At 39.5% G+C, this 20,327-nt stretch overlaps 1 protein-coding gene across 1 annotated transcript in view; it reads right to left on the bottom strand.

Annotated features, from left to right (window-relative positions):
• Positions 1–10,406, bottom strand: part of LOC118560546 (kazrin-A-like) — a 60,134-nt gene extending 49,728 nt beyond the window's left edge. The window contains exon 1 of the mRNA XM_036131632.1: positions 9,732–10,406. Coding sequence (XP_035987525.1) covers positions 9,732–9,927 — 196 coding nt within the window. The 5' untranslated portion in view covers positions 9,928–10,406. The remainder of the gene's footprint in view (positions 1–9,731) is intronic.
• Positions 10,407–20,327: the final 9,921 nt, after the last annotated feature.

Genomic DNA, 20,327 nt, shown 5'->3' with positions numbered 1-20,327 from the left:
CTGCCTGGATGATGGAGTTTCTCATAGCATTTCTATGTTTGAATGTTTGAGCCCACCCATTCCACAAAGGAAGCTGAGCTCACATTCAGGATTTTGGATTGTATTAAATTTGCTTTGAACAAAAAAAATATATAAAAATTTAAGCACTTCATTATGGTCTAGTAGTCAGAGTACAAATAACACCCAGTTATGATTTTAATGCATTGAGCTCAATATAAAATACTATGGTGATGGACCAGAATGGATGGCACTAAAATGCGATGAGGAAGTCGTTGAATTTCTCTGTGAGCTAATTTGTTTTGCCTAATCTGTAACCCCGACGGGGCGGGGAAGACACGTTTGGCTCAGCTCTTCTACTCTTTTCTATTACGTCGAGACAGCGGCAGGACCGGGTAAATACCTACAGGGTCAGGACCTTGAATTAGGTCCCGATTTAACGTCACTGTCTAATTGTTGCACTTTATCTTTAATTTTAACTTCAACTTTAGGTTTTTTCGTTAATTTTTACTTCAAGTCTTGGCTCCAGTCTTTTATCTTTTGCAGATGTGTTTTAGATTAATCTCCTTTAACTTTTATAAGTCGCTTCGTATCTAGGGTGACCAGACGTCCCCGTTTTCCGGGGACTGTCCCCGTTTTGGACCACCTGTCCCCGGCTAAAGCTGTCCCCGGAAATGTCCCCGATTTTACCGAGGGGGAAAATGTGTTGCGGTATATGATGTCTATGCTGCTGATAATATAAAGACGAGGAACAGAGCGCACCACTAGATGGCGGTAATGATCCTTTTGGATGTCAGATGCCATTAAAACACGAAGAAGAAGAAGAAGAAGAAGAAGAAGAAGAAGAAGAAGAAGAAGAAGAAGAAGAAGAAGAAGAAGAAGAAGAAGAAGAAGAAGAAGAAGAAGAAGAAGAAGAAGAAGAAGACGAGCGCACCACTTTTAAAACAGAAGAAGAAGAAGTGAAAAGTCGTCAACTGGTGGCAACTGATGGGGAGCTGCTGTGTTATGGTAAGTGTGTTAATCGATTCATTTTATTTGGATCAAGCTGATCCTGTGAGAAATGTTTGGTTTTTTTCCAGGTTAAAAAATAATCAATAAAAAGTAAGACAAGACCACGAGTTGCTGCTCACATGAGTAAAAGACACTCAGATAAAATGTAACAGAATGATTGAAAACTCTTTGTAAGGCGCTAATCTGGTATGCTGGTTCTCCAGGGATCAACAAGGGTTCGTCTAAAGAGGTTTTAGAACTGATTGGTGACCTTTACTTTATATTTCAGATAGTTAGTTATTAGTAGAGTTATTACAAGTTGTTTTGCTGATTTATGGTTGTGATTTATGAGCATAGACTTCCAGGCTTAGGTTTAGCTTTTCTACTGCTCAGTTTGGATTTATGAAAGTTCCTCATGAAAAAATAGGAGTCAGTAACAGGAGAACTGAATGAAGATCTGCATGATCTGAGAATGATGGAGTAAGAGATAACCACCTGTTTAATGTCCATTTATTATGTTGTTTTTGCTTGTAGCTCCTAGTATTGTGGTAATTAGCATTTTTTGTATTTAATCAGAGGAAATAATAATAATAATAACAATAATAATAATAATAATAATAATAATTGTACATTTTCATGTTGTACAATCTAATGTTTTTGGAAGTGATTTTAAATATATAATGTCTCTGTTTTAGAATAATGTAAGATTGATACAAGAGGTGAAAGGAAGAGAATAGGAAGACAGTAAGGAGATTAAATGAGAGTGGAGGAAAATAGGAATATTGATGTAAAGAATGATTGACGAGAAGGGAGAAACAGTGTGCGAAATACCTGTCAATATTTGGGCGGGTCCCCATCTCCCGATTGTTGCGCAATAACGATGTAAATTTTCTCAATATGCAGTAGGCCTCTAACATTACAATGTCAAAGTCAAAGTTAGCTTTAATGTCAATTCTTCACATTCACCAGACATACAAGGACTCGAGAGGATTTTCTCATTCACCAACAGTGAAACAGATAAAGTGCACAGGCACAACAGATAAGATCAGTTCCTAATACTAAAATTTAAACATTTTTAGTATTAATTGTTGTCAACGTTACGTTATTCTTCTGTTTGGTGTGCACATGCCTAATTTGCATCCGCGAATAGGATTGGGTGGCTCCACATGACATAAAAAAGAACATATTTCCCCCTGGGATCATTAAAGTATGTCTGATTCTAATTCTGATATTTGTGAATAAATGTTTTGAATTTTAAATACTGGACATGTTGAGCTTAAAATTTTTTAGTGACCATTAGTGACAAAAAATATTTCATTTTTAGATTTTTTGATACAATTTAAGACCCCTTTGAATTTAGCTTTTGAGGCTTTGAGGGGGTCTCATGGGTTAATCGGGGGGGTCGAGCCCCCCCGGACCCCCCGTTTTTCGCACTCTGGGGAGAAATTACTTAGAGTATTAATAAAGTTCAAGTGATAAAGCTCTGACATGATATACTCAGGTTTGAGCTGAGAAGCCCAATTGTCTGAGGATATAACCTCTTTCTGAGTCTCTGCACTGAACATGAGTTTCACTGCACTTCCCTAGCTGTGGCACAATAAAGAGGCAGTTTAGTTGTTTTTTTTCTTGTGTTTTAAAAATTTCAGTTCTGCACATAATATATCCTCTTCTCCTTTTATTTTATCCAGACCTCTGGATACCGGGGCTGATGGCTCTTCAGACACAAAACGCCTTGAAGAAACCAGAGATGATCTCATGTTAGCTGACTCACTGACCGGAGTTAACTCACCTTATAGGAACAAACAATATACTCACACATCAGCTACTACCATACACATACACATAATGTAGTTATACACACTTTATGTAAGTTTATACATGCACATGCTGCACTACACACTTGTATTCATGTCAAGGGGTTTTCCAAGTCTGTGCCCTTGTTTCACCTCACATCACCACAATCCATTGGACAATGTCTTGTTCCAAACAGGCTCTATGCACTATGTGCTCTATGTGCTTATAGCTCATTAGTGGGAGAAATTAATCTGCTTTGTGATGCACAGAACCCTTATGTGGTCAGTTGACAGTAAGAAACATATATCATCCTTTACCAGCGGGCTTGACTGCTACTTTTTGATGTTAACGCAGAAAAACCTATTTCTCATTGGTATGTAGACGTGAACAGAATGAGTATTTGTTGCAGTTTTTTTTTAATTTGGGGGACTCTGTCTCCACAGAGAGCCACAGGATAAATGTTTGTATTTACTGATTTTTCTTTTCCTCATGTCACTTTCCCCTTAAGGGGTGGCAGAGCTCTTTGAGCCCCACAAAATTGAAAAGCCCTGCTAACCACTCTGGACCCCTCCACTCCCACTCCCACCACTTTGCCCCAACCCAGAGACACAGTTCTAGTTTCTATTAATAACACTATTTATTGATTTTATTAATCTTAGGATGCACTAAAGGTCTGGAGAGGCACATTCCTGTCTTTTACACTTGATTTTTATTGTTTAAATATTAATAAACATGTAAAAATAAATGAAACCATTACTGTCCCCGTTTCCTAATTTCATCTTGATTAGATGTATTGATTTTTATCCAAGAGCAAGAAATGTCCCCAGATTTGATTTTAGAAATCTGGTCACCTCATTCTTATCCTTCTGCCTTGTCTATTGTCTGTATTGTTTATGTGATGGCTGCTATTATTACTACTATTACTTGCTGCAAATGAATTGCCCTTCGGGGGACCTAATAAAGTCTAAAGTCTGAGGTCATACCTCTTGTTGCGCTACACATTTTTGCTCCATCAAGATACATTGAAATCGGGGGCATTTCCAGGGACAGATGCCAGGAAATGGGGATATCTGGTCACTATCTGGTTAGCTTAGCGGTTAGCTTCGGTGTTAGCTGTTCATTGTAGCTCTGCTGCTCTCACCGTATACTTGGAACATGGCTGAGAGTCGCAAAAAGTGAACCACGTACAAGTTTATGACAAGAAGAGGAAGGCCTCAGTAGAAAGAAATAAGACCAGAGTGGATTTGGGTGACATTTTCACACGATCCCCCTGAAAAGCAGAAGAGCAGGATAAGAAGGTCTTGCGCATGCGCGGTTCTTCAAAAAGGGACGTGGGGAAACTTCTACTTTAAATCAAAAACATAATAGAGCCCTTTTTTAATCTAGCTGTTAATAACCCTAACCTTACCCTATTCAGGCTGTAAACCTTTAAGCTTGGAGAAAAAATGTAATGATATGGTGACCTCATGCAAATAAATAGCAAAATAATTGCAGAACAATGCAAATTATGCGCTATTCATCCTTATGAACTTGGGCTATACCGAACAGGTGAACATCAAAAGCAGAACATAAAGAGTTGACTTAATTTTCTCCCATGTAGAACTACCTAGTACATATTTTTTATAGATGCCAATATACGTCACAGGATAACAAAAAGTGAAACAGCAGCTTAACACACAATGAGGAGCAGGCTCTTTGATGGAGGGAATACTTTCAGAAATTGAGGGATTACACGATTATCCTTACTCATCCATCAAAGCATATGTCTCTAACCTTTATTTATTAAACCCAAATATGCGTGAAAGAAAAGGTTGTTTGTTGTGGCAGTCAAAGTCTGAAATAAAATTAAAGTTTTCCTGTTTTGATGCTTTTAATAAAGTCAGTCTGTGGTCAGAGCTGATCAATGGATAACTGGCTTATTTCAATCAATGGCTTATTAACTGGAGCATCACTAATTATGATTGTTAGCAAAATTTGTAACCAAAAGCTTGTGATTGTGTGCTTAATATAAGCGACTCTGATTCACAGCAACAGATAAACTACTGGCAGTCGAGGACTTTCATTTGATTTTATAAAGCCATCCTTTTATACTTGATGCTGTCTCACCCTGTTATCGTGGCTGTGTTTCAGCAAGGCTTATGGTTCCCTATTGGCAGACTCTCATCAGTCTGTGATCAGCTCTGTCCTACTGACTGACTGCAAGGCATTAATCTACCAGGAATTAATGATGTACAGACCTGTAAGGTTAGAGCGTGTGGATTTTAGAGGGCACAATATTTTCAAGTAGTTTCCTGTCTGAGGAAGTGTATAACAGGAGCGTAAACATTAGTGTCATTTGTGAATCTTAAACAAGGACTTGACATCAGTGTGATAGATTAAGAGGAAGAAGCACTAATGAAATGAAGCAATCGCTGCGGCAATGAATAAATTACTGTCAATAAGGTGAATAAAAGAAGGCTGGACTGATCCATTACTCATCCAAACACACTGCCAGTACAAGCCTCTGGTAAAGAGGGCCATGCTCCAAAAATGACAATCAATCTAAAAGAAAACGTAAAGGAATAACGAAGTTACGGGTCTAGACATGGACGTTTATTTTCTTTTTCTAGATCATATCAGTAGTGCATTGGTGGCAAGAACAGCAGGCTCAACCGCTGTGGCCTTGTTGGACATCTGTCAGAGTTATTATTGAAGCTCCACAGGGACGTAAAACTGCAGCAAAACACCTTGGCACAGTATAATTAACGTAGGAAGTCCCTTCATGCATGCATAAAGATGCTGCTTTGATGCTTGTTCCAACCAACACAGCTAACAAGCAGCTTGGTTTAGACAGAGATGCAGAACACAAAAAAAAAAAGAAAAAAAAGTTTAATTTCATTACGCAACCACTGCTGGCTCATCACGAAGATGAATAATCTTAAAACGTTCTAAGGACATGCTGAAGTTAATGCAGACCAGGTGAGCTCTCTGCAGGAGGAAGTGGGGGATTGTGTGGCTGTGTTCGGTTTCATCAGTCACCTGACGGACAGAGCCGGCCAGGCCTGTGGGAACAGGAAGTGTGACGTCACCAGTCTGACATTCAGGAATGTGGGAATGTCAGGCTGCCTGTTACCAAAGCTCCAACAAGACGCAGAGGGGGGAGAGAGAGTGATGGACACCAAATAACTCAACCCAGCTGGGTTATTTCAAACCCAAAGAGTTGGGAAGCATTTAGATCAACTGTAATCTGACAGTAATAAAGGAAACATGTTTTTTTTTCCTCTTTCTTGAAAGGGAAAATGTCAGTTAATACACTGTAGATAGAGATGTAGTAAGGTTTTGGGCTAACGTTTTATCCGCTCCAATGTTCAGAACCACTTATCTGGCGTAACATTATGGACAGATCAACTTATACAGAAATATACTGTATTTTCCAGTCCATAAAGCGCACCGGATTATAAGGCGCAACGTGAATAAACGTGCCTGTGTGTGTCTATGTCCACACATAAGGCACACCGGATTACAAGGCGAAATAAATATTCTTTCCAAGTGTGTAATATCACTCCACACTACAAAAAGGGCACTAAAAGCAGGTAAAGTTTTCTTGAGATGAGTGAATTTTTCCTTGATTTAAGCGGGTAAATAAGACTATTTGCCAATGGAATAAGATTTTTGCACTTAAAATAGGAACGATTCATCTCCATCATCTTATTTCAAGTGCAGGATATCTAATTATCTTATTTTAGGGGTACTAATATTCATTCCTTTGGCAAATTGTTTTATTTAGCGGCTCAAAACAAAGAAAAATCACTCATTTCAAGAAACTTTTACTTACATGAATGCACTTCTAGTTTAGAAATTACAGTCAGGCAGTCTTGCAGACAGCTCAGGTGTCCAATCAGATAGTGACACTGTACCATAATGCTCCATATATCCATTGAGCAAAGAAGCTTTGTTGCTTATAAAAGTCGTACTTACACATTTTATCAGATTTATGAGCGCATTGTACCACATAAAATCAGTCAGTAAACACAACTTTAATCATATATAAGGTGCACCAGATTATAAAGCGCTCCATCAATTTTTGAGAAAATCTAATGATTTTAAGTCACCCCTTAGTTCGAAAAATACGGTACAACAACGTCCATTTAGTCAAAATCAATCAGCTTATAATGCCAACTGATAAAAGGTTAACTATCAGAGGAAACCCAGCTGATTACATTAAGCGATTTACATTGCAGCATTTGTATTATTATTATTTTTTGCCATTATACAGATGCTGAAATGATCTGGTCCTGAACATTTCCAAGAATGAAGGTAAATCTCAGCAAATTGGAATATGCGATCTGATGATGTTTGTTTGTTTGATTAAAAGCACCTTTTCAAATATAAAAAAAATTAAACAGGTATGAAACAAACCTTTCATTAAGCTCACATTATTGTATTAAAATGTTTTTTGTTATTGAAAACAACCATAATAAACAGTAATAACGGCTTGATAACATCAGTCTGTGTGTAATTAATCAATGTAAGGTGTTTTACTCGGTGAATTAAGTTACTGAAATAAAATAACTTTTTGATTATATTTTACCTTATTGAGATGCACCTGTATTCAAATTCAGTTGTTGATGTGAATAAACCAATTAAACAGAGGACCCCCCCCCCCAAATTTGTGACATACCTTTTATGTCATGGTGCTAAAATTATTTACAATTCCATACAAAAATCTGACTATTTCCTTAGTTTCATTTAAATATTCATTTAAATAAATAGTTTTTGTTGAGCAGGTAAAAGTTAAACAGAGAAATCACAAATAAGTTTTGTGGCCCTCTATCATACGTTCAACCTGCTGAAATTACCCTTAGGTGTGAGTCTGCATGGTTGCTTGTCATGTGTGTCTGTGCTGCCCTGTGATGGACTGGCGACCTGTCCAGCTTGTACTCGGCCTCTTGTCCCACCAGGACATTGGCACGGATAAGCAGTTAAGGATAGTGGATGGATTAAGTCCAGTTGTCAAGTATTTTAAACTAACGCATGTTGTTCAACCAAACAAGCTCATAACCAAATAATCTGCAACTCCAGGTAGTGCATATGAACCTAAAAAGGTATTTCTTCACTGAAACATACAACCACACCAAAATAAAAAAGAAATAAAAATAAAAAACTTGCTCGGAGAGTTTCCTTAGAGTAGATAACCCAATGATTGACAACTGTTCATTAACCACAGTTTAAATTGATGGTCAGGAAATGTTAACCTAGTGTGATTCCAACAAAAGCATCTATTTTAAAAGAATAGATTTTAGCTATAATGACTGCTTTGATTCTGGTGCAGACTCATTATATTTAGCACCCCATCTTTAAATGACACCGAATGAGAGTCGAATACAGATACACAAAGAGGTTAATTAAAGTTAAGGAGACCATGGAAAGTAGATAACTGCAGCCATTCTATATATCTCTGCAGGACCCTTCAGACATTTCTGCTAATCTGGTCACTGCATACAGCTCGAACTCAAGGAAAATACAGATTAGGTTTCCTCACTGTTCCTGATATCTATTTACACTGATGAGGTATGAGATCACGATCCCTGATAGGGGAAGGGAAAGACAATGAATATCTCTTCATTATGGCATCTGTTAGTGGATGAGAAACTATACAAGGCATCAAATTAAGACCCTTTCCCTAAAATGTGTGTGTTGGAAGCGGGAAGAATCAGTAAATCTAGATGTCCAGCCAAGACTGACAGAGTCCACATTTTAATTCCTAGATGTGTGGATCAGAGCAATTCTAAACATGCAGTTCTAGTGAGCTGCTCCCTGTCTCCAGAGGTCTGCATTTAAAACAAAAAGTGGTCCACGAATGAAACAGAGGAGAACCGGTGACGAGATAATTGATGCGCATGTAGAGAGAAGGCTGACCAGTATATGGTTTATGCCAATGGATGATTTACTGAAGAAGTTAACGCTAGTTCTGGTAAAAAAGTGTCTGAATCCAGAGTTTCCCCATGTGGTGCGTCATGAAGTGTGGTCATAATCTTTTGCCTAATGGAAACACTCCTTTTTTAAATAAAGTTGCAGTTTCTGTGAATCAGAACTTATCAAAGAAAGGTCTAAATCAAGTGCACAGCCACCACAAAAGATGCCTCAAGCGGTTACTGAAGTGTGACAGCGAGTTGCCGCAGGTTATCCTCTCAATATCTCAAAGCCCTTGAAACAAGTTTAGCTAATCTAATGCAGAAAATAGTCAGAAACAGTGAGTGGAATCATTTTTCAGCAAACAAAACCTTCCAGATGCGAATATAAAATAAAAACTTCTGATACAGTAATAAAAGCAATGCATTTTAGCCGATGATAACTAAAGTGATACTTTATTTAAGGCAAGATATCAGCCACAGAAACAAAACTAGAAAAAAAATCAAAGCCCACACAACAGAAAGTTATTAGAGGTTCGACCGGCACATTTAAAACAACACATTTTCAGGGGCCAACATATCTCGAGCATCACGAGAAACCCATGAAAAGTTGTCGTAAAAAGTTTTCATGTCGTTCAGCTGGTTGTTCCCAACTAAACAACACTGCCACGGCGTTGCCAGCCTCCCCCTCACAGACACTAACAACCAGTTTCTGGGCCCAAAGCACGGTTTCTCTTCACAGACCCGTTGCCAAACTTGAGCAAAGAGCCAGACGTAGAGCCAGATCTGGAGGGAGCGAAGCCCCAGAAGAGCCCAGCTGCTGCCTGGGAAACCAAACTCCAGCCCACACTCCCTAACCCCAACCCCTCCTGTCTTATAACAACAGCGAGCCTTGCCCCTGCTCTCCTCTGCTCTTCCACAGCCATTCCCATGCCGAGTTTAAGGGGAAAACGAATCAGCCGAGGAAAAAAGTGGCGAGATGTCCTCCGCTCGTGCTCGTCTTCTCGCTGCCACACAACTCATGCACGCGTGCTCTCGTCGCGAGGCTGTGACACTCACCCCTGTAGCGGAGGAGGCTGTCATCGTGGTGGTTGTGCTGGAGGTGGTTCTCCAGCGCAGGGGGGCTGCTGGCTCCCAGCTCTGCCAGTTTGCGGCTGGTCGCGGAGAGCTCAGATCGCAGGTTGGTCACTTCCTGACTCGCAGACTGGATGGCCCCATCGATCCTGTGTGCCAGCTGCTTGTTGTCTTCCATCATTTTAAGGATTTTCCCCTGAGGAGCAAATCCACACAGAGCAGCATGGTGTCAGCAGGAGCATTACACGGGGGGGGTGAAGCGGACACCCTCTTCTCTCACTCCTCCACCTGCACTTCTTTTCTTAACGTTTACTTTGCACATAAAAGAACAAAAAAAAAAAAAACAGAGTAAGGTCCTTCCTCTCAACTGGACCGAGCTGTGCGTAGATGATCTCTACCTGTTCACTGCATAAAGGAACAAGGTCTAGAGTGACAGAGAGAGAGCATGTGTTTGAAGAGGGCAAAGGAGGAAGGAGCCCAGAGCGCGGGAGAGGGAGAAGAAGATGAACGAGAAGAAGAAGGAGGAGGAGGAGGAGGAGAAGAAGAGATGCAGCCCAGCAGGCGGAGGGAAAGCGAATGTTCCCGCCGTGCAGAATGTGCTCTGAGCAGCTGCTCTCTGAGAGGACCCTGCACACACTGAGATGACATGCAGCCTTTTAAATGGACTGTACCATGTGGTGGAGGAGCGGGGGAGCCGGGGAGGGATGGAGATGGAGGGGTGGTGGGGACTGATGTGCTCTCCCTGCAACTCTCCAACTGCACCGTATGCTGCAAATCCCACACCCTGCAGAGCCTATAATGAGTAAGCAGTTGAGCCTGTAGAGGAGGGAGAAAAGTACAGATTCTTTCTCTTTACTTCTTTTTCTCTCTGCGCTGCTACACCCAGAGCCCCCCCCCCCCCCCCCCCCCCCCCGGCGGTATCGAACCCCTCGACGGGCACTTGTCAAGGAAGGCCCTCTGTATCTTTTCACATGTGCTCCCACTCTCCCCTGCCTCCCCTCACACTCACACGCCGGCTTGTCTTTTTGTCTCTCCCACCCCTCCTTTTTCTTTCTATTATACATCTATCTCTTTGTCCTGGGAAAGCTACCCCCCCCCCCACCCACCCCCCTACGTCGGTGGGAGGGGAAGGGGGCTGGCAAAAGGCGCCCAAGGGGAAAGCATTTCAACACACAGCAAACTTAGGGGAAAGGACAGCGGCTCAGCTCCATAAGGGGGGGGGGGGGGGGGTGCAAAGACAAGAGGCCTCAACGAGCCGTGAACAGCAAGAACATAGAGGAGCATTCCTCCTTTGATCCAAAACAGTTGGAGGGATTATTTTCTATCTTATCGGTGGGCTCAGTAAACAAACCTCACCGCCGTCGCTCCTTATCTTTACAGTAACTAAATTCCATCACACAGACAAAAGGTTACATTGGCGGCGACGACTGCTTTGTCTTATCTCAGAGCATCCCCTAAATACTGCTGAGCCATCGCGTTTTCGCATCAGCGTTTGACATTTTCATTTCCTGCGAGGAAGAAAAATCTGATCGCGGCAGTGGTGAGAAGCCGAAAGCGGATGAGCGACCCATCAGTCAGCTCCTGTCATCCTCGGCTCAGGTGATAACGCGACAGGGTTAATATTCACACATTCACAAAGAGGCGCCCAGCGATGGGGCCGCTGCCGTTTGAGACCGGACGTCTGAACCGGTACCTTGGTAGGTGGATGGACAGAGGGTAGAGTTGTCATCTAGCAATTGGGAGGTTGAGGGCTCAATTCCAGCTTCCTACTGTATGTGTCAATGTGCCCCTAAGCAAGGGACTTGACCCCTAGCTGCCTGCTGATCTGTTTATTGGTGTACGAATGTGTAGTTTTATGAGTGCAATTAGGTGAATGTGGCTCTAGTGTAAAGTGCTTTGAGTGGTCGGTATGACAAAAAAAATGAAAAACCAAATGGTTAGAAACCCTGAGTCCTGAACTCAAACTAGGTTCAGACTGGGATGTGATCTTAAACGTGTTTTAAAACAATTTCAGCCGTGTGATCACAACCTTCTCACTCTGAAATGTTTTTACGCTTTTATCGGGTGTGTTTATATTGCGCGTTTTCATTATTGGCACTTCTAGCATTGCAAATTAGCAACTGCTACAAGTGCTATAATACACAACATATAAAATGTATATACTTCTTATTAAACATATTAATAAAAACATCATAAAAATAAATTAAATTCAGTTCATTTAATCTTACACTACGGTAAGCAAATGTACTAACAAGACTACAATAAGCTGCATCTACCAGCAGAAAGTCATTCAGCGTTATTTTGATTTGATCAGGGTTCATAATCTCATTTCATCTGAACAAGAATATTGGATGTATAGTGTAATACAAAAAGTTTATGACCTACAACTGAAAATTAGATGAAATATTAATACTTGTGATAATTTATCCGTATAATTAATTTAAATAAACTACAATTACAAGTGAATGTCCATCTAGGAGGAGTGAATACAGCAAGTCGGTGACTTGCTGCTGGGTTTCCTTAGATGGAAAACGTTCAACCAAACTGTCTGGATTATTTAAATTGACCTGCTGAATTGCCTTGAGATGACATGTGCTGTGAACTGGAAGTGTTTAAATGCACTGAGATGAACTAGATTACAAAAAACAAAACAAAAACAGATACTCATAAGTTTCAATACATGGGTAGGAAGTGAAAGTAGAAAGGGATAAAGAAGGTAAATGTAGGTATGACTCAAAGCTGGTTTTGAAGCATTGTTGATCAAAACAAGCAAACGGAAAACAGTGCTGAACAAGCACTGCCTATGAATTAATTAGAACTGGAACCAGTTCTGTGGAAAAAAACAAAAACAACCAACCATTGGCGCCCTTTTGCTGCCAGGCCTGGTGCAGTGGCATGTCAGTAAGCACCTAGTGGTCAGATCTCTTCTCACAGAACTGAGGCTGGCCCAGAATCAAAGAGTGGTGGAGGATGTTGTCAGAATATTAAATCAAAAGTCAAAAACATAAAATTGCAGGCGTTTGTAGATTAGATTCAATTTGTTTGATGTTCTGACGTTGAAAAAAGGTTCTTGAGCCACGCAAAAAAAAAAAAAAATCAAGAAATCGGGAAGGGGGCAAACACTTTTTCACACCACTATATGACCAGTAGATCATACAAACTAGTATAAACAGCTGTTGTAGAGTTTATTTTTCACCCAACAGGTGGACTGACTAGCAAAGCACACCATACCCCAACAGTAACAATTAAAACTGGTTTGTTACAGGATTACGCACAAGCAGATCTTCCCAGTTATGTTTCTTTTTTATGTGAGTCAGCATTTTGTTTCTGTCCTCTTCCTGTGCGTGTGTTGCTTTTAACATATAATCCATGTTCGCTGTCTTTGCACATGTTTTTTTCGCTTTGACTAACATCCACTTCCACACATGACGGTTATTGCTTTTACCAGGGGGGAAATTTGCAGCCGCAGCACTGTCATGTTTGACTGCATGTTAGCAGATCATTATCACTGTCTAGACAGTCACAATACTGCCCCAAATGCTGACCTGCCCCTGACTTATAGCCGATTGACAAAGTAAAAATGTGACACAGGATAAAAGCTTCTGGATTGATAGAAAGGGACATGTTTTATGTTTTTTGAGTACTGTAAACATCTTTGTCCTTTTCTCTTATGAAGCCTTGACCTTAGCCCGGTTTCAGCTGGACTGGTGTTCCAGACGCTCAACTCTGGAATGCAAGCAAATGAATAATATGTGGGGCGAGGGTCACAGGTTTGTCCCAGATGCACACCAATAACTGCACAAATACCTTAAGGCCACATAACTGTGCCATGTCCAAAACATACAAGGTCCCGCTCAGCGTCTCCGAAGCTGTGAAGAAAGAATGTGCGGCCTTGGCGAAGACCTTAGGCCAGTGGAGCGCTCAGTCGAATCCCTCGAATGACCGGTTTACGCATCGCTGTTTAGGGTCTCAGTTTGTTCATTTGTTTGATGCCGTTAATGGGAAGTTTAATTAAGTGTGCCGTGGATGTGCAGTTAGAAAGAGGTATTGATAAACAGTCGCCATGACCATCTCCCTGGGTTAATTGAATATCGACTAATCCTCCACAGACGGGAATGCTCTCCATATTATCCCAATAGCAACATGATGTATGGCTGCGCTCAACAATATATACTAGTCTTAACAGAGAGCTGGGGAAATTGCAGCGCTCCGAACCACTGATGTACATTAAACCCGATGAAAAAGTAAAAAGGCTGATGGAGCAGTTGCACAAAAAGAAAAACGTATCATTAAAAAATAAATCTCAATGGTATGGGTTAGTTTCTGGTTGAGAAAATGGGGATGAGAGAGATAGGGGGACAACATGGAGTCAAACCCTGGATGGCCACTTCAAGGACTGAGGCCTCCATACATGGAGCACTACCCCTGCAACACCATCGCACCCAATATAATGTTTTTGACTTTATGCATTATTGAGGCCTGAAGGAAAGTACGAATGTGTTTTATGGAATAATTTCCAGTAATGAGTTAAGTAAAATCATTAAAATCACTTAAGCCGATGCTCTGATCTCAGTAATGCTTTGATGAGGGGCCTTTTTGCTCTACATGTTGGCACACAGTGCACTAAAGCTTTTATATCAAGAAGATGACTGTTAATGAGTGGAAATATGTCAAAAAGCTGGAAGATTGTTTTTACACATACAGTGGGCGATGGCTTACTACTGACCGCTAGTAATAAACGTTTCTCCATTCTTTCTTTTGAAGTAAATTTGGATACAAGTCATGAAGGCTCCATAGACCCCTAGAATAAAGCGATAAACTGGATTGATAAGGATTTCATCCATTCCCAGCATTGAGGCTGAAGCCTGTTTTAAAAAAAAAAAAAGAAAAAGCTACATCAAGGTCAGATCCTGAACACAGAAGTCAATGAACAACACACAGAACTAACTCAGTGCTGTGAATTCACTTAATGTAAGTGATGCACGATATTAGTAAAAGTTACGGTATGCGATAATATTGGTAAAAGTTGCAGTATTGATACAGCTTGTGATAAATACAGAAAAAAATTAAGCATTAATGTTTTTCTGCTTTAGGATCATGGAAAACAGACCAAATATAATGAGAGATCTGTTCATCTACTAAAAACAAAAAAAATATTCATAATTTCCATCTCAGACACAAGGTTTTGATGGAAAGGTTGCCTCTGTCCGACATGATGTATTGACAATGAAACAACTTAGCTGTAGTTCACGACCTCTTTACCTTCTCAACCTTTTTATGTTGCATTAAACCATAAACATCACCAAACATATTAGGGGCACTTAGAGCTTGAATGCATGGTGCATAAATAATTAGCAAACACTTATTACTCTGTAGGCGGTTCTTAGCGATATTCTCATTGAAATCCATGATATTGCGAGAACAATACATTTACGATAAATTGTGTAGCCTTACTTAATGTGCATGATTCTGGGTGGTAAGGGTGAAACCAGAGAACCTAAAGAAAGTCCAGGCGTGCGCGAGGCTAAAATGCAAACTCAACACAGAAGCTAGCTGTGATTGCTTAACTCTGCAGGAAGGCCAGCTCACTTGTTAAATGAACATATATTTTGACAAGATAGAATCTCCACAGCTGACAAGTGGATGGTCTGAAACTTAAAAGTCCAACCTTTTCCTGTTCGGCACACACCGTGCTACATACCATTATGTAGTATGTAGCAAATATGTACCGACATATTTGCTGTTTTGTCAAGAATCTAAGAGTTTATCCTATAATCTACAGAGACTGCAGTGTCAGAAGTGCTAAACGTTCTAATCGATAACAAAGAAAGCTAATGCCTGTTTGCTCTCTCACACTGGCAGCTTGACATTGTCTCCGCTTCTCATATAAATAATTAATTACATCTCATGGCAGAACAACTGGAAAAAAAAATTGGATTATTGTTCTTATGTCTTCTTTTATGATAGTTATTAAATAGAAACTGAAATCCTCTACAACAGATGATAAAAAGTCAAAGCATTATATAAACCAGAGATAGAAAATAAACCACAAACTTCTGACTGTTGCAAGTCTGATATTTCCTGAGACGTTTTATGTTTGGCGCAGAGAGGCAACGTGATGTAATACCTCTTGGATATTTAACAAATGGTTATATAAAATACAGAGAGAATTTTCAAATTGCCCCCACTGTTCCTGAATGTTTTTAATGTTAAAATCTAGACCCAAAGGCTTGGTGTGTTGAACCAAGTTTTTACCCGTCTTTACAAAGATTTTTAAAAAATCTCTCTAAGTCTACTAGAAAAACATTGACTAAATTTTTTGGTTGAACCTTAACAGATATTTGTTAAACAGTGAATTCAATAAGTTCCCCATATATGGAAGCATCAAAATCCTAAATCTTACCTGAATTAATCTGAGTGTTTTCAATAATCAAGTGGCCTCACATTGTAGCAACTTTTTGATTTGTGAAACTTTAGGGCTCTTGAGCACTTATTAGACTTAAAATCTAAAAATAAATAAGAGGTCTGCATTCCTGAGGAGTCATATTTTGCTTATACAATGTATATCTGAGATTCTGTTAACATTTCCTTTCGGTTTAAGATGGATATTTAACCCTTTCATCCACCAAATAAACATATTTGTTTTTTAGCTGCTGAATGTGCTACAATGTTACAGTTCTGACTATTCAACATTAGTTTTTCTTCTTAAATAACCAAACAGAAGTTAACTTTGGCAGGAAAAAAAGGGGCATGTTAAAACCAATGACAGTGAGCCACAAGGTAAACCAGATAGAGGGCAGTAAGGGTGGAAAACTTCAGGACCCAGGAGAACCACAACGTTTGGATATAATTCTCTTTTGGCTCAAAGTCATTCGATACTCTGTTGATGTTGGGCACATGAATCTTTACCTTCTTTAAAGCTTTTTCGGGGCCTACTAGGGTCTGTGGCAACAAAGGGGCCTTAATGCTAACATAATACATGCATTGAAAACCTTAAAGGTTTCTGTTACTCGGTTTGTTTTTGCTGAAACCGAGGAATAATGGCGTTGTCGTGTAAATCGTGTTCTTGATAAAGTTTTGTGTCATATAGTGTGTATTGCTTGTTCCTTTTTTATTTGGTTACAGGCCTCTAAGCGACGGTGAACAATGAGAACGATAAAAATTCCTTTCCCTGAATGAAACCGGAGAACGTCTCGGGAGGGGCTTTTTTTTTTCACAGCCGGGTGCTGACATTTTATTTGTTCATATATTACAGATATAGGACTGAATGTATGTCTCAACCTTCTCATGAAGAAATGCTCCGAAGCTGGGCTTTCACCGACAGCAGCTCTGACGTTCTGAATTTTAGCACGTCAAAGACTTTTGTCTGCTAAAGCTTTGGACAAAAAAACAACTTTCAGGAGGTTTTATTCTGGCAATAAAAGGTTTTGTCAATAACACCAAACACTGTCTGCTCGCAACAAATACTACAAAGGTTTTCCATTGTTTACTTTGAGACATGTTAATTGGTGCTGCATTTGGGTCGCAGCTGTGTGAGTGAGTGTCGGAGATGGAGAAGCAGAGCCGGAGAAAAGAAACACGGGTAAATGGGAAAGTGCTGCACCCAGGGGATAAGAGGTATCATTTGAGTGAGTGTGTCCATCCCAGAGTTAGAAAAGAACAGGTATTTTCTCTGCTATTACTTTTGCATTTTGTTTGCCAGTACTTGCCTCAAACAACATACTCAAGAGGAAATTGCATTTTCTTTGCTGCTTTGAATGCAACCCAGTTTTCCACAGCAGTACGGAAACAAAGGCCCTGACTACAATAATCTAAATGTTTTTCACACTTATATTTTATGTTCTTTCGCTTCTATTAAGATAACATTGGAAAGTGTTTAATAACTTATTAAGTTATTAAAATAGTGTGTCTGTAGGTGGCGAAAAGAAATCACATTTTATAATAAATGACAAATCAAGGACAGACTAAATCAAAGCATAAGCACAGAGTCATTCTCACAGAACAGCTGGATTATTCTTTGAAGTTGTTCCCTGTTGTTATTTTTCTATGGTTCTCAACACAGACGTTGCTATCTTGTCAGACCAAGACTTATTTTTGTGACTGTTGTGGGATATCAAAAGAGCCGATTGCTTTGCGTTGCTTAAAATGCATGTGGGACATTTAAAGGAAAAAAGTGTAGAAAAATGACAATTTATCCCATACGTGCAAACAAGAAACTCATCTACATTTAGGCTTTCCATTTACCTCAAAGGTAAAAAAACAGAATAAAAACAAGACAAAGCAAACAAAAAAGTCCAGCAGCCAGAGTTAGTTAAATTATTAATCTAAAGGTTAAACACTTTTTCATCCATTATGTAGTCCTGTACATTAACGCATTAAAACGAGCTCACTTTTCTGAAGGTTGCTGTTTTTACCTGATGAACTTGAGGTGAGCACAGCGTCATTTGTGAAAGGGTAAAAGATTCCCCCTGTGATTTTTAGGAGGTAACTTTGGGTGTTTCATGCTGTTAGGAGCCACAACAACATAGTATTCCCTCAAGGCCAGCTTGGTGGCTGCTCACTTTGCCTTTAACGGGACTGTAATGCTTTCGGCTTTGCTTTAAAGGTGACGATTTAAAGTAAAAGGTCATGCCCCAGCCGCCAAAACTTTTAGCTTAAATTGAGTTTTTTTGTGTACCGGCATTTAGTTGTTTATGGGCAGAAGGTGCAGCAGAGGCTAGGTGAGGAAGCTGCTGCAGTATTGTGTTTCACTTTTTTCTCAGACCATGGTACAAACAGGTATAGCCAAAGGAACCACACAGATATTGCATTTATTAATTTAATTTAAGGTCTTTTTCAGCTAAGGCGCTAAGAAAGAATCTACAATGAAGATGTGACTCCCTTATGTACAAAATACACATGGGCTACCTAGATGTGTTTTATTTTATGGTTGTAAGTTTCAAGACAGCCTAACTTTCCGTATCTGACAGTATTACTGTGTGTTTTTGAGAGTGCAATAACAATTTAACAGATATATCAAAACACTCGTGCAAAATCCCCTCTGCACTGACAGGGTAAAAATAAAAGGGTTATAAGTGACCATAATCACAGATGTGGCCTAAAAGCACTACTTTTTCACTCAGCATTTCACCAATTCTGCTTTGTGAAAACAAAAAGCATTAAAATATGTGAATTAATATAAGCTGCTTTGGAAAATGTGTCATTATCAAATACAATTCATTCAGAGTAAAAGTGATTTATGGTAGATTACAAATGCTAGGTGATGACATAATCAGTAGTTCTGAATGACGTTGCGATGGATAAGTTTATGTTTTTATCAAGGCTGGTATTTACGCTATTTTAAATTTTTTACCCTTATACAATAAAATAAATTCTTACAACGAATAATTTAAAAAGTGGCCCCTCTGCATTATTGTATACAATTCTGTTTGCTGAGTCAAGCTAGCTATGAAAAAAACACTCTACTTATAATTTACCTGAAAGGCAAAAGCAATAATGTCTAAAGCGGAGGCGTTGTACACAAACCAGAAAACAACGAAGCAAAGCCTGTTAGAGAACGCACCATTTGTCGCTTTCTCATGCAGACTTCTACTTGCAATGATAACTATTTGTGTGTCACGGATCACTTCAATTAATGACAACTGGTGTCTGCACTCCTTGGCATTAACCACAAGTAAGTCTACAGTGTGGACTGTGTCGGTGGATTTGACGCTGTTTTGCCCAAATGTTGAAAAATGACTGCTCACATCATGCACAGCCCATCTAATGTTGTTATTTCACAGTTTTTTAAAAGCAGGTTATATCAAAGAAAAAAGCCACTTTTGTTGAAGTGATGACTTAAACGATATTTATTATAAGATGACTTAAAATTTGATTAATTGTGATACATTTTTTTAATAGATGTGAGATTAATTAGGTATTTTTTATTAATCAATTAACAGCCTTAATTGTTATACCTGGTTTCAGATAAAATATGATAAATAAATGAGAGCTTGTTCATGTTGGAACTGTGAACTTCAATCAAAATGCCTAAGTGGTGAACTTGAATTAATTCATTTTGACCTGACTGCACATAATTTAGAGATAGTTCTAGTTACGGATAAACTGGCAAAGCACTGCCATTGTGTTTGTGCCAAAAGAGAAAAATGAAAAATGTGCCCGGGTGAAAAAAATTGTAAATTGCTGCCATTCGTTTGACTTGATAAGCGGGATCACTTCTGCATGCATTTAGTGCAAATTGCTTTGTGAATCTAGTGCAGAAATAATACAAATAGCAGAAGCAAAATAGTTTGATGAGATTATACTGCTTGGGGAGTTTCCCCTAATCTTCCTTACCAAATACTGTTTGCATGGGAATGAAAGGGGCTGCAATATTTGATTTGTAATAAATTACATGTGGTGCATGCAGGGCCAGAGAAGCGTATGGACAGTCCACATTGGGTGCTGTTTGATGTTTGCAAGCATGTGTTTATGCCAAACGGTAAAGCCATTTTTTGTAGCAACGCAGGGTGAAAAAGATCATCAAGCATTCATCTCATATGTGACAGTAAAGAAACACAAACAGCTGAGCTTCTGTCACAC

The sequence above is a fragment of the Fundulus heteroclitus genome, unplaced genomic scaffold (assembly GCF_011125445.2).
Source record: "Fundulus heteroclitus isolate FHET01 unplaced genomic scaffold, MU-UCD_Fhet_4.1 scaffold_449, whole genome shotgun sequence".
Lineage (NCBI taxonomy): Eukaryota > Metazoa > Chordata > Actinopteri > Cyprinodontiformes > Fundulidae > Fundulus > Fundulus heteroclitus.
The sequence above is the reverse complement of the archived record's forward strand: the minus strand, read 5'-3'. Positions and strand labels throughout refer to the sequence as shown.